Source organism: Crinia signifera, chromosome 5 (assembly GCF_055691185.1).
Source record: "Crinia signifera chromosome 5, ASM5569118v1, whole genome shotgun sequence".
Classification (NCBI taxonomy): Eukaryota; Metazoa; Chordata; class Amphibia; order Anura; family Myobatrachidae; genus Crinia; species Crinia signifera.
The window spans coordinates 43,815,295-43,829,237 of record NC_139221.1 but is presented as its reverse complement, the minus strand read 5'-3'; the positions used below and the strand labels follow the sequence as shown (position 1 = coordinate 43,829,237).

Genomic DNA, 13,943 nt, shown 5'->3' with positions numbered 1-13,943 from the left:
ATTTTGTCCCCCGTATTTTGGGAACCAGCCCCGGACCTGGAGCCTGGGGCTGGTTGTTAAAAATCGGGGAACCCCTATTTGTCGGGTTCCCTGATTTTTAATTACCGGCCCCGGCTCCTTCAGCCTGGTGCTGGTTATAGCTGTGGGGGGGACCCCACGCTGGTTTTATTTTAAATTTATTTATTTTTCAATTTTTTTTTACACACTGCAGCCTGCACGGATCTGACTGATCCGTGCAGACTGCTACAAATAATTTGTATTAGCGGCCGTATATATGGCCAGCTAATACGAAGTGTTACACCATCGGAGGGTTACAAAGCAGTCGTATCTGACTGCTTTGTAATTTCCCCTCCGGAACACGACTTTGCATACGACTCAAGCAGTCGTATGCAGCCGTAGGGGAAATACCAATACGAAAAACTAGGTTTTTCATATTGGTAAATTTCCCCCTTAATATGGTATGAGGCCAATTTCGAAGGAAAATGAATGGAAGAAGTTGAAAAAGTAGATGAGTGCTTGACCAAAAGCAAGAATTCAGATTTATCCAAACTGATATTTTAGCCAGAGAATTTCCCCAAATTATTAATGATGTGGAAAATCTCTGGATCGGACAAAGAGGAGTTATCAATAAACAATAACATTTCATCCGCAAAAAGGGCTATTTTATGATAAACTTTATTTACATGAATTCCTCTGAACAGGGTAGAAGATCTTAAGGCTATAGCTAAGGGTTCTAAGACAATTGCAAAAAGGAGAGGGGATAGGGAACATCTCTGTCTCATTCAAGGAGAAAGGTTTGGAAAGAGGCCGATTACAGTTCACTTGAGTAAATGGTTGGTGGCAAAGAGTCTTTTAGACATCAACAAAGGGACTCCAAAACAACCACGAGACTTGAAAACTTGTCGCCACAATATAAGCTCAAGCATCTTCTCGGTGTCTAATCATAATATAATTTTAATATCTGGAAACCCAGAGTCATTTGCATATTGTAGAGCTGATAACACGCATCTGACAACTGAATGTTTACCCCAAATGAAGCCATTTGGGCTAAGTGCATGATAGCTGGAAGTACGGATTTTTAATATACAGCTAGAATTTTTGTGAAAATGTTTAAATCTAGATTAAGGTATACAAAAGGTCTATAGGATTGATAAATCTCTACCTGTATTTTTTTAACAGCATAACTGAAGTACAGTGGAATAGTTTTTGAAGCTATAATGTGATTGTAGAATGTAACAAGGGTTTTCCCAACCTTATTTCGTAGGATCGTGTAGCAATCCCTGCTCAGACCATCCGGACCATTAGCTTTACCAAATTTTAGGTGACGTATCATTGTAAGATCCTCATGTAGAGCACCAGAAGTGTATAAGGCAGGAGCAAGATCAGGCAATAGAGTAGGGAAAGAAAGTGAATCCCAGTCAACCGAGAGAGAATCAGACAGGCGGGGAGAACAGAAGCCAGCTTCTGGAGGGTCTGAAGAAGAAAGAATATTAGAGGAGCAGAGAGAGGGTGTCGAGGTTGGTTCAAGTACATGTGGTTATACAAATCACATATTACATCAATGATTTCATATTTGAAGTGGTAATGGAGTCAGCCTTCATATGCAGTGGGTGGACTATCAGAAGGAAATGAATGATATTAGTGAGTAGTCATCCAGATTTATTCAAAATGATGAAAACATCAATTTATGGAAAACTGGTATTCTTTGTCCATGTTCAAAAGTACATTTTCACTTTCAAGTATGCTTGACTCCATCAAATATGATTGGATGACCTATATAAGATATTACAGTTTTCCAGTTACAGTTGGTCTAGTATATGGCCAGCATTACTCTGGGCCAAGAGGAAGAAGAATTAGGTAGAGGACCCACTTGTTGGACTCTTTCAATTACCAGATCTTGACATATAGCAGTGAAGGTAAAGTCTGTTAAACAAAATGTGTTAATCATTGGCAGAACTATCGTGATTGCAGGGGGTGCAGTGGCTAGGGGGGCCCAATGGACAGCAAGAAATCCCTTGCACCCTCAGCAGTTTTATTAGTTTATTGGCTGAAGGTCGCCTGCTTACCTTGCCACTGCAGGGCAGGTGGGGGTGGCACCGTGCAGAAGGATCTGGGCAGTGGGTGGCGGCATACAGATGAAGGAGCAGGGCAGGGGGCGGCAATATGCAGAAGGGGGCGGCATCATGCATAAGGAGTCGAGTGGGGGGTGGTGCCGTGCAGGGGTGGCAGTGCCTCACAGAAGTAGCAAGGCCAGGGGATAGCGTCATGCAGCAGAAACAGCAGGGAGGGGGGTTCGGAGGTGACACCGTGCGGAAGGAGGGTGGTGGTGCTATGCAGAAGGAGTTGGGCGGGGAGTGTGAGAAGCCAGGCAGGGGGTGGCAGTGCCAGTGGGTAGGGGGTGGGAAATGGTGCCGTGTGGGAGAAGCAAGAGTGACACGCACGGAGCCTGCTGGTGCCTGCCCCACGTCCTGCTTGACCCACGTGCGACCCAGCCAAGTGCCAAGAGTCAAGCAAGGGAGAAGACGGCCCTGCTGGCTGCTGCTGGTGAGATGGGCTACTTTACATAAAAAGTTTTATTTACTTTTTTTTTAAAATGTGTTTACCTGTCCTATACAAATGTAATGTTTGCTGCGATGCGGCATGGTGATGGGTGATTGTTCCTTTAGAAATTAATGAAGCGATCAGTAGTTCCAAATAGTCACAGGCCAGCGCAGTATGCCGCATCGCAGTAAACATTAACATGGCTACATTGTTCTGCAGGCCACACCGCGACTTGGGGGAGCAAGCCCCGGCAGGGTCTGCTGGAAGCGTCTCTGCTAGGATGATGTAATGCTGGCTGCAGACACATGGAGCTCGCTGTGCTGTGAGAGTCCGCCCCCCCATTTGTTCTGGCCCTGATGTTCTGACAGCATATTGTGTAAGGGACATTGCGGCGTGTCGCATAATGTGAAAGGGGCATTACGGTGTGTTGTATAATGTATAAGGGGCATTGTGTTGTGTCGCATAATGTGTCATATTACAGTGCCCACAAAGTTCTAGTTACACCCCTGGTGTTAATGCTGACCCTTCAACTTTTACCAGCGAGCCTACTATCTGCAAATTATAATAGCATTGACCAGTATTCTAAATCATCTACTTTATTAAGTATGTGCATGTTTCCTTTATGAAGGCATTTAAGCTATTGACGGAGTTCAGCTACTTAATGATCTTTGGATGGCAGGTGAAGTTCAGTGTCAGAGACAAGTTGCCTGAGCCCCATTAGCTGTGCGGAAATGTCCACCACTGCCTGCGATAGTAAAGGTGCCATAGTGGACTCTATTGCATCCACAATATCACCATAAATGGTAGGAGAATCAGGAGGCTATGCTACCTGCACATTGGCAGCGTCCAGCTCGGTGGCTTTATTTGATGGAGGAGAGACGGTGTCCAAGTTGGGTTCCGGATCCTGACGCAGGGCTAGAAATGTATCCAGCTAACAGATAGTACTGAGGAGTGTATTAAGGGGACAGATCAGTTGGAGCTCCATTATACAGATCCTCACACCATATAACATTGCTAAAGTTGATTTTTAATATTAATCACTTTTTTACTATTATATTTTAACTATGTACAGTATGTGTGTATTTAATTATGTATGTCATATGTTAACCTTGTTATATTGTACTACATTGGTTACTTAGCTCATTTAAAATTTATATAGAGAATCAACTTTTATGTTTATACTCTATAAATAATATATACAGTATTACATATTACTCAGGATTGGAACTGTGGCACCAGACCCCACATGGGGCATAGACATGTCATTTCGGGAAATGCCTAGCATTTCTGAAGTTCTAAGTCACTGACAACCCTTCCCTGAAAAGGCTTCTGTGTTGCGGCATACACCACGGGAAGCCCATGGTGCCCACTCACCAGGGTGCACCCTCCATTGGCCCCGCCACAGGACAATCTTTCCAAATAGAATGTCTTAGCCTCTATCAGGACAGGATACGGTAATTGGGTCACCGGCATGATGATTGACACCATTAGGTCAACATGCATTTAGGTCGACAATGGTTAGGTCGACAGGGTCATTAGGTCGACATGGTTAAGGTCAACAGGGTCCTTAGGTCGACATTGGATTTTTTACTGTTTTTTGAGCCAACATGTGCCGACAGGCGGTATTTCATGCCCTACCATTCACTAGGGCATGGTGGGAGAATGAAATAGTGTGCCAAGCGTAGCGAGCCATGCGAGGGGACGCGGTGCTATGTTTCAGCGTCCATGTCGACACAACATGTGCCGACAGGTGGTATTTCATGCCCTACCATCCAATAGGGCATGGTGGGAGGATAAAATAGTGTGCCGAGCGTAGCAATACTACGTTTTAACGTTTATGTTGAATGTGACATTCCAGTACAAAAAACAACAACCCATGTTGACATTTTCAATGTCGACCTTACCCATGTCGACCTAATACCCTGTCGACCTAAAGTCATGTCAACCTTCCTGCATGTCAACCTTAACTCATGTCGACCTAAATGCATATCGACCTAATGGTGTAGACCTAATGCTTGTCGACCATAATGCTGGTGACATAATGATCCATACCTATCAGGACAATTCGGAGTGATCTAAAAGTGGCCCTGGAAAATGTTGTAGAAGTGGCCCTACATGGGCAGCACCAGAGGGATAACATGCCATGCAGTCATGTCAGCATCATTGTATGGTAGAGTTTCTGTATTGCAGAGATGAAATAACAGAATGAATGGGGATAATGCAGTGTAATGTGTATGGTGTGTGGTCTATTATGTAGGGTCACATGTCAGCAAACAAAATACCAGGCATATATCGGCCCATTGGGAATCTTCCCTGTTGGGCCGCCGACCAATCTGCCTGAGAGGTAAAATAGTAGTTGTGCTGCTTTATATGTTTTATTGCTCTTATTGTACTATAATGATTCCGAGGAAGAATTACCGTAAGTAATGTCATACCCCTTTCACACCGCACTTGTTAAACGGTATATTGCCATTTTTTCTCATTTCAAAACATTTAAGGCTGCAGTGGGAAAGCACCAGAGTTGATTTACCGGTTAAAGATAACCAGTATTTAAAAACGTTTAAAAAGCAGAGTCCTACACGTTTCAGAGCCGTTTTTTATGCAGTGAGAATGGCTCTGAAACGGTATTTAGTAAAAACAACAGATTCCAGACCTGTGATAGGCTGTCCCCTGCATTCTGCCTTGAAATGTGTTCAGGGGATTAAACGGGTTAACTGATGTGAATGGTACTTAAACGGTATTTAAAACGGTAATCTACTGCAATTTGAAGGCTAGACCCTTTTTAAATACCGTTTAAAGATAGTGGTTTTTTAAATGTTTTGGCAGTGTGAAAGCGGTATTAGAGACATCTGAAATTGCAAATTCAATCACTACTGTAAAGGCCCCCATACACTACGCGATTTGGCCCCGATTTCACCCGATTCTGGAGGATTGGGCCGAGAAATCGGGTGAAACTGGGCAAATTGCGTAGTGTATGACATCCGATCTGATCCGATGCGCGGTCCCGTGTACATAGGATCAGATCCGGATGTCGGACGGTCTGCACATAAGATTAATCATGTGCAGCCGTCCGGGGGAGTGACAGGAGCAGGCTGGGGGCGGGGTCCAGTCCTGGGTACCTGTAGGTGCAGGCTGTAATCTGTATTGTGCACTGGGAGAGCCTCAGCCTCTTCAGATGTAGCGGCGCTGCGGCAGGCAGGGTCAGGAGCGGGGACCGCAGATGCAGAGAGACCGGGTGCGCGGCGCGAGAATAGAAAGAAATCCCATTCAAAGGACTGGGCGGCCGCTGATTGGCTGAGTTCTCTAAATCGGGGCTGACTTGTCCTTAGGACAAGTCGCCCTAGTGTATGGGGGCCTTAAGAGTAACAACAACAGGCAACTCCGGACTTTCCAGTTGTTTGACAACCCACAGTATGCCACTCCAACCGGCTGTCTAAAAGGTTTTCCTAAACAAGTCACTGATGTAGGTTACGCCAGCTACCTTTGTACAGTATTTTCAATTATGTCCCGACCAGAAATGACACATTTCCATTACATTAGAGAAATTCATTATTGAACACATACTAACTTTGTACTTTTACTTAGCATTGATCTTTGTTTTTTTATTCTCTACTTCAAAATGACTTTCCATATGCTGAATCACAGTGTTTGATTATCTCTCCTGGCCTGCTGTGTCTCTTACCTTCGATGTCTTCTTCTGGATTTTCCCTTTCTGCAAACAGAATGGATAAAATTAATCATCAGTCAGTTCTCCAAATGAATAATAACATGATAACGAGCTGAGGATTCACAACACTTTACATTATCATTAGGGAGCTGAATCATCAAGCTGTTCTCTCTTTGGCGTTCTCAATGGAACACCGATTTGTCCCCTTGTAGTGTAGCGGTGGCTCTGGAACACTAATCAGGGCATTTGTATGTTTCTCACATTCATTTTTACATCTGTGTCACGTTGGTTGTTGTAATGAGTTCACTTGTTTATTTAGTGAGCTGCTCAAATTCAGTCCTTCTGTAAAGGGGTATGGGTCATAGCCTAGGCCGGTAGACACTATGAATGTCAACATACATTCGGTCAACCATTAAAGATAGACAGGGCTTAGGTGAACACATAAAATAGGTCGACATGGCTAAGGGGTTGACGCAAGCATTAGGTGGACAATGGGAAGGTTTACAGTCAAACGGTTGAGATGAGTTTTTCATGTTTTTTCATCCCGAATTTTGACGTTGGTCAACATAGTTCGGCACACTAATATATTTTGCCTACATGCCCTGTTTTGGGGAAAAAATTTGAAAAACATGTCAACATTTTGACTGTCGACCTTCCCATTGTCGAAATAATACTTGTGTCAAAAAGGAAGGGAAAGGGGTATACAGTAGCGCTAATGACAGATGGTTAGAAAAAGGTTTTTAATAATAATAATTGAATTAATAAGATTATTATAGTAATTAGCCTAATTAACCCAGCTGCTAACTAATAGGGAATACCACTCCCAATGGACAGAAAAGAAACTACAGACAAAAAAGTTTTTTTTTTAAATAATTTCTGGTGCACTAAAAAACTTTTTCCTTTTTTAACCATTTTTTTATTTTATTCTTTATTGGTATCAGCCGGTACCCTATGTTACTATTATTGTTATATGTGTACTGATGTAATTGTCTTTCATTATATTTACATAAATATTGTACTTTTTTTGAAGATCTTTTGAACTGGCTATTGTTTTACCTAAAACCTGAGCGCTTTCTTTTTTGTCTGTAATACTTGTGTCAAACTTCTTATCCTGTCGACCTTAGCCCTGTCAATCTTTAGTGGTCAACCTAATGTATCGACATGACCTAATGTCGACATTCATTGTGTCGACCTAGCAACCGTGTCCCCTATAAAGACACGTGGAAATCTATGTCCAAATCTACATTTCACCTTTAGCTAGCCTGCAAGGGCCCGAATGGCATTTATAGATGGATCAGGTGTGTAGCTATGCGCCTGTTCTGCATACTTATCTACTGTCATTGTTTGTTCTCTAAGAGAAGTGATGGGAACGGGCTAGTCACATCATTAATCTATGCCCCCTTACAGCAAAAGTGCCATCATTTGTGCATGTTTGTAAAGGGGCAGGGCCAAAATAGAAATACAGGACCCAGCCCCCTCACAGAGTTGAATTTTCCACAAGGCAACAAGTCCCCTCCCTTGTTGAAAGGACCCACTGCAGCATAGCCTCTCTCCCCAGCCCAGCACACGCTGCTCAGTTCTGTTTGCTGAGCTGGAGAGAGAGGCAGCTGCAGCCTGCCCTCTCCCTGCGCTGGTGGTAGGCATTCCCATCCGCACCACCATCAGCATTATTTTTTAAATGGCTTTGTCCACACCCTTCCTTCATTTTACCATGGCCAGGTCGACCTGTCCGGAACTTAGCTAGCAACAGCTAGAGAGCTCAGGTTGCCTAACTCTCCGCTAATACATATATAACCCTATATTACCAATGTACAGTACAGCTGTGTAGTGTGTATGAGGTTATAAATTTAGAAGTTGATCAGACAATTGTGGTGCAATGAAAGTTTTGTGCACCAGATGAAAAAGACTGGCGTTGTTTAAGTCCAATCAATGGAGAATTGGGAGGTGGGCCTTTCTAGCTTAATAATTCAAATAATATTCTAAAAACATAAAAACCCCTCACACAATATGGTTATAGTAAACAGGCCATTGCACCCATCATTTTAACTCTCAGACATCAAAATTGTGCTTCAGAACTTAAGCAGATTTCTCATAATAGATGAAAGCCAAGAAGCCCTGTTCTAAATTAAAGTAATATAGCGATCCTCTGAGTAATGAATTGGCTGGATATCACCACACAAACATGGGACCCATGGTTCTATCCGATAACAGTTATTCCAGAATGCTTTTCACTGAAGGAGAGGTATATCAGTACAGGAGATGATTTGGCCCTAGGGCCAACACTGTGGGTGTTGCAGATGCCTACAAGGCGATCTATATGAACTGTATGATACGTTTCCTTCCTATGAGTTTGGTTATAACAGGATGATAAAGAGAGATTTTGGTACTTCCTCATCTTTGCGGCCACCGCTACGCCAGCTACTTTAGCCGCTTCTTAAGCGCTACACATAGATTTTCGGCGATGGAAACCATTTCAAATCTTGTGTCCACGCCACCATCTATTACCTTTAGTAAAGTTGTGGAGAGCAAAGCGGAGAGAGCCACCGAGCCCGCGAGGGGACGATGGACTACATAAGAGTAAACGGTTGACGCAAAGATGAGGAAGTACCGAGATTTTAAACTCTGGATTAACTGGTTCTTTAAATGTAATGTTAGCTTTATGAAAGAAATTGGTCAAAAAAAATTCGGACACATGTATTTATCTACTACAGTATGATTACAGATCATACTGTTTATTCGTCCACTTACCACTAGCAAACAGTATTCTTTCTGTTTTCCCATCTTCATGCTTCTCATCCAGCCATCTGAAAGAGTTTAGTTAGAAAGAAATGACTCAAACATTATACAAATAATATTAAAATGTGGAAAAATGATATGCCATTATAATGTGCTATATTAAACCACAAAATAATTAGCTATATTGTCTCATTAGGAGAATTTTTTTGAATTTCTTATAAACAGGATATAAAGCCATTTTTTGTTAAATTGCCTGTATGGAAAATCTTAATACACCTGCTAATTACTGGTTCATTTTTATTAATTTTGCATAAATTAACCATGACTATCCTGGGGGTTATTTATGAATTGCACAAACCTTAGCTGAGCAGTGAAAGCCATGTGGCTTTGTATAGCTGTGTACACATGCTTCGATTTTTGGCTATTTTCGATCCGATTTTGCTTATAGAAGCAAAATCGAATTCACATCGAATGGTTTTTAGGACACTTTCGATCTGCATTCGATTCGATGCGCGCTCCCGTTTTCTCAAAATCAAACAGAAAATTCTACTGTGCAGCCAAGGAAATATCGAATTAGATCCAGTAAATCAAATGTGTACAATGTACTATGAATGTGTATCGAATTCTATATCTAATGCAAAAGTACAGATCTAATGCCAAATTGAATGGCAAGATCTAATGCCATATCTAATAGAAAATCTAATCTGAGGATCACTGGTTTACAGAGGATGACTGTGGTGAAAGATGCTTGTGCAGATAGAGGGTGAAGTTAGGAGCCCAAAGACTTTGGGTGTGAGGGTATGACCACTTATATATATGTTTCTATGCTGTGCGTCCTCACAAAGCAGTATTGCATGCATTTGGGGGATTTATTTGTCCTCCCATGCACTCATGGGGAGGACAATTATGGGGACCTGGGTAATCTATAGCATACCACCCAACATGACCCATTGCAGGAGGGACAAAATGCCTCCTGGACTTTGTTGCCAGTGGCCGCTGCAGAATAAGGGCTGCAATACAGTTCAAAATTCAAATAGGAGAGCCCAGCAACTGCCAGTGAGTCCCTCGATGGGTCATGTTGGGAGCTTTGCTATAGCCGACCCAGTCTTGATAGCCTTCGGAGCAGTGATGAAGTTCCTTACAAAGTCCAAGATAACTATGGTGATACTCTTAGGAGTAATTTTACTAAGGCTTCTAAAGATAAAAAGAGTTGATGTTGCCTATAGCAACCAATCGGGGTCTGTCTATGATTTATCTATTGCACCTAGAAAATGATAGACAGAACTGATTGGTTGATATGACAAGATCGCCTCTATAGCTTTACTAAATGTTTCCCCTTAGAGAGGAGTGCAGAAACAATATTTGATTTTGGTGCAACCGTGGGGAGTTAATATATAGATATAGATATATACTAAGTACTTTGCAATGTACATCTGCAGTCTAATGATAATGGATATCATATCATATATGGAAGATGAGGCAGTGATGAAATAGCATAATAGGATAGGCAGAGTTTTTACTTAGGTGTAAGAATAATCTTTGTTTAAATCGGGGATGGGGAACCTTTGGCCCTCCAGCTGTTGTTGAACTACGCATCCCAGCATGCTCTGCAACAGTTTTAGCATGGCCATACAGGCCCGCCATCAGGAATTTTGGGACCCGGAACTCATTTCTAGTCCGGGCCCCCCTCCCCCTCCTCACTTGACTTACCATAACCTGGCTCCTGCTCCCTCATCTCTTCCACTGAGCTGCAACCCAGAGGTCCCGGCGGCCAATTAAAATGCAGCACTGGCTGGTGAGCCAATCAGAGCTTGCCTACCGGCAGCCACTCTTGGGTTGAGTAGGCCTGCGCTCCAGGACCTGCTTTGTTCAGTGCAGCGGAGGCAGTTGGGGAGGTTGCGGAGGGCAAAATGAGCTGCCCGGGCCCTTACAGAGGCCGGAGCCTGAGACAGCTGTACCCACAGCAACCCCCTATTGACGGCCCTGTGGCCATATAGCAAAACTGTAGCAGGACATGCTGGTATGTGTTGTTCAACAACAGCTGGAAGGCCAAAGGTTTTCCATCCATGGTTTCAAAGAACAAGGGACATGTTTTTTACACAAAAGTAGACTAGACAGGACAAAAACAAAAAAATGCAATGTTTTGTATCATTTTGGTAATGGGAAGTAGAATTACTGATGTCTGAACTTAAGGGGTTATTCTGGTTCACTCCTTCTGGTAAATTCCTTCCTAGATGGACAAAACCATGTGCATTGCAGGTGGGGCAGATGTTACTTGTGCAGAGAGAATTAGATTTGGGTGGGGTTTTACTTTAAAGTGAGATCTATATTGCATTGTAAAAATAAAGCAGTCAGTATTTTCCCTGCACAGAAACAAAATAACTCACCCAAATCTAATTCTCTCTGCACAAGTTACATCTGCCTCCCCGTGCAGTGCAAATGGTTTTGTCCATCTCAGAAGGAATTTGCAAGAAGGAGTGAACCAGAATAATTCCCTTAGAACATGTAAAATAGCGGGAAATGATGAGACTTATTCCTAGAAGTTGGAGCATGCATGTTGTGCAATGTCATTTGATGCTTTCAGTCCGCATCAATCAGTGTCCCTCAAATTGCCTCAAGCAAAAAAAAAAATTATGCAATTTTTTCTGTCCTGGAATTAAAGTCCTCAGCTTAGCGTTAAATAAATCCCTTCTGACAAGAAGTTTTAAATTGAACGCCACTGACTTCATTAGGTTTACATCTCTTGTGGTGCGGCTCACAAACTCTGACAGCAGATAAGCAACTGCCTCGAATTGACCATTTAACATCTAAATATAACCCACTGACTTCCAGGCTGGCTTTACTTGCAGATGTCTGAGCAATGTTAGAGGATGATCGTCCAATAAATCATTTGTTTTGCCATCGCTAATGAAAGTTTTAATCGAAAGAAAAACAATACACCCAGAATCTTATAAGATTATTATTACATTGTCATAGAAATAGAATTCCTGTTGGCAGATGACAATCTTGTAGGAATATTGTACAGATGTCAAAATAATTGGATTTGTTATTCTGTGTCTCAAACCCACACAATAAAAACGCGGATATTAAACTGACAATTCAGTCACCTCTGAATAACAATATTTCATTGTATTTATAGTAAAGACTCCTTGTTTTTCTCCAATAAACCGTGTAAACCTTCTACTGACAACTTTACAGGGAACTGTTATAGCAAAAGTACTTTTTCTTTTTATTGGGAGAGGAAAACAGACAGACATAGTTATTGGATAGTATCAATTATCTGCAGTAATTAGCCTCGGCTAATGGATAGGCCGGGGGCTATCCAATTAGTCCAGATACCCGGCACTTATCTGGGATTACGCTTTGCGTGACTCAGACATATAGGGGGATATTCAATCTCCCACCACCATTCTTGACGAGGTAAATGGCGGTGGGGCTCTATTCAATGCGGTCTTCTTCGACAGCATTGAACAAGGAACTTGGCAGAATGTGCCCGACTTCATAAGCAGTCAGGCACGTTCTGCCAAGAATTGCCGGGAATAGACAAGCTCCTGGCAGCAGCTCGCCTATTTCTGGCATTTTCTTGCCCCCTTTCTCGTGGCTCGGTAAGCGGGACAATCAATACCGGCTGAAAAATGCCTGTGGAGTCAGCTGAGAACGGGACAGGGTCACGGCTGTCTGACCAGCCCGACAGTCCTGACCATACATTGAATATCCCCATAGAGCAGGGGTGGCCAAACCGGTCCTCGAGATCTACCAAAGGTCCACGTTTTCCAGGTCACCTAGCTGGTGCACAGCTGTAGTCATTACTAACTGTCACATTTTAAAACCTGCTGCATTCATTCCTACTATAGATCCACAGGTTGCCTGGGAAACATGTACCGTTGGTAGATCTTGAGGACAGGTTTGGCCACCCCTGCCATAGAGCATAATCCCCCATAACAAGCCCTTGAAACCATAATAATACATGGGTCCGGTAACGTGTTATCGGTACGAAAACAGGACTTTTTTCTTAATTGAGAAGCTCGGTAATGACCATCAGACCAATATAGCATAATAGCATAATAGGATACCCTCTTTAGTGCCTGATGTCTAGTTAGGAGAAAATAACACAGAAAAAAAATGCACCTTAAGGAAGCTGCTAGGCTGAACAGTAGTATAAGAGAATATTGAAGATTTTAATATGTTTAATGGTGTCATATATGAAATCCTGGCTACCAGAATCAGGTCAAAAGACTGACAGCGGAATCTCAATGGACAAACTTTCAAAAGATCCTGGAAAGTATTTTAACCTACCACTGGGGTAACTAGGGCTCCGCAGCCCAAGCGGTGGCAGGGGGGAGCAGGCTCCATAGGGGCACTGTAACCTGCGGGAGCTGGGGGATGGATACAGGGGGAGGCAGGTGATACCCGGGCAGTGTAGGGTCTGGGCAGCATGAATTGCCAGGTACCACCTGATCCCCCTGTATCCGTCCCGGACTGATTTGTATTTCATGCTGCTGTCCCCAGTGCTCCCAGCATACCCCACAAACTTGGACACCCATAGTAGTAAAGAGGTGGTGCAACCGGTGACTGTGACAGTTTATCCCCCTCTCCAGCAACTTGCTGCATCCATTCATACAGGGTGCAGGAAGAGAGGGTACAGGCTATATAAGGTGGTATATAGGAAACTCAAGTTCTATATAGGGAATAGTGAGGAGGAGAGCATAGGGGAACCCCACAATATCCAGGAGGGCTGGGCGATGCTCTGAGTGATAAAAATGGGGGTGTGGGCCTTTTTTGGGCATAATATCGTTATTTAGGCACCAATGCTCTTACTGGCCCAGGGAGAAGAAACATCTAGTTTAAACTCCTCTGGTACCTTTATTTATCTCCAGGGCTTTGCACAAATCCCCATACAGTATGTATAGTAGCTATGTACTATGAAGGCCAATGTGCAGTGGCCAATATAACACATACATATGAGACGTACAAATCATAGCTTTGTACGGTGTTTTTG

At 43.0% G+C, this 13,943-nt stretch overlaps 1 protein-coding gene across 1 annotated transcript in view; it reads right to left on the bottom strand.

Moving 5' to 3' along the window:
• The window catches only part of LOC146005691 (lipoxygenase homology domain-containing protein 1-like), a 190,799-nt gene extending 181,474 nt beyond the window's left edge, over positions 1-9,325 (bottom strand). Inside the window, exons 1-3 of the mRNA XM_083145116.1 lie at positions 9,303-9,325; positions 8,957-9,012; positions 6,224-6,253 (exon numbers count right to left, since the gene is read on the bottom strand). Of these exons, the coding sequence (XP_083001242.1) occupies positions 6,224-6,253; positions 8,957-9,012; positions 9,303-9,325 (109 nt within the window). The remainder of the gene's footprint in view (positions 1-6,223; positions 6,254-8,956; positions 9,013-9,302) is intronic.
• Between the last annotated feature and the right edge of the window lie 4,618 nt (positions 9,326-13,943).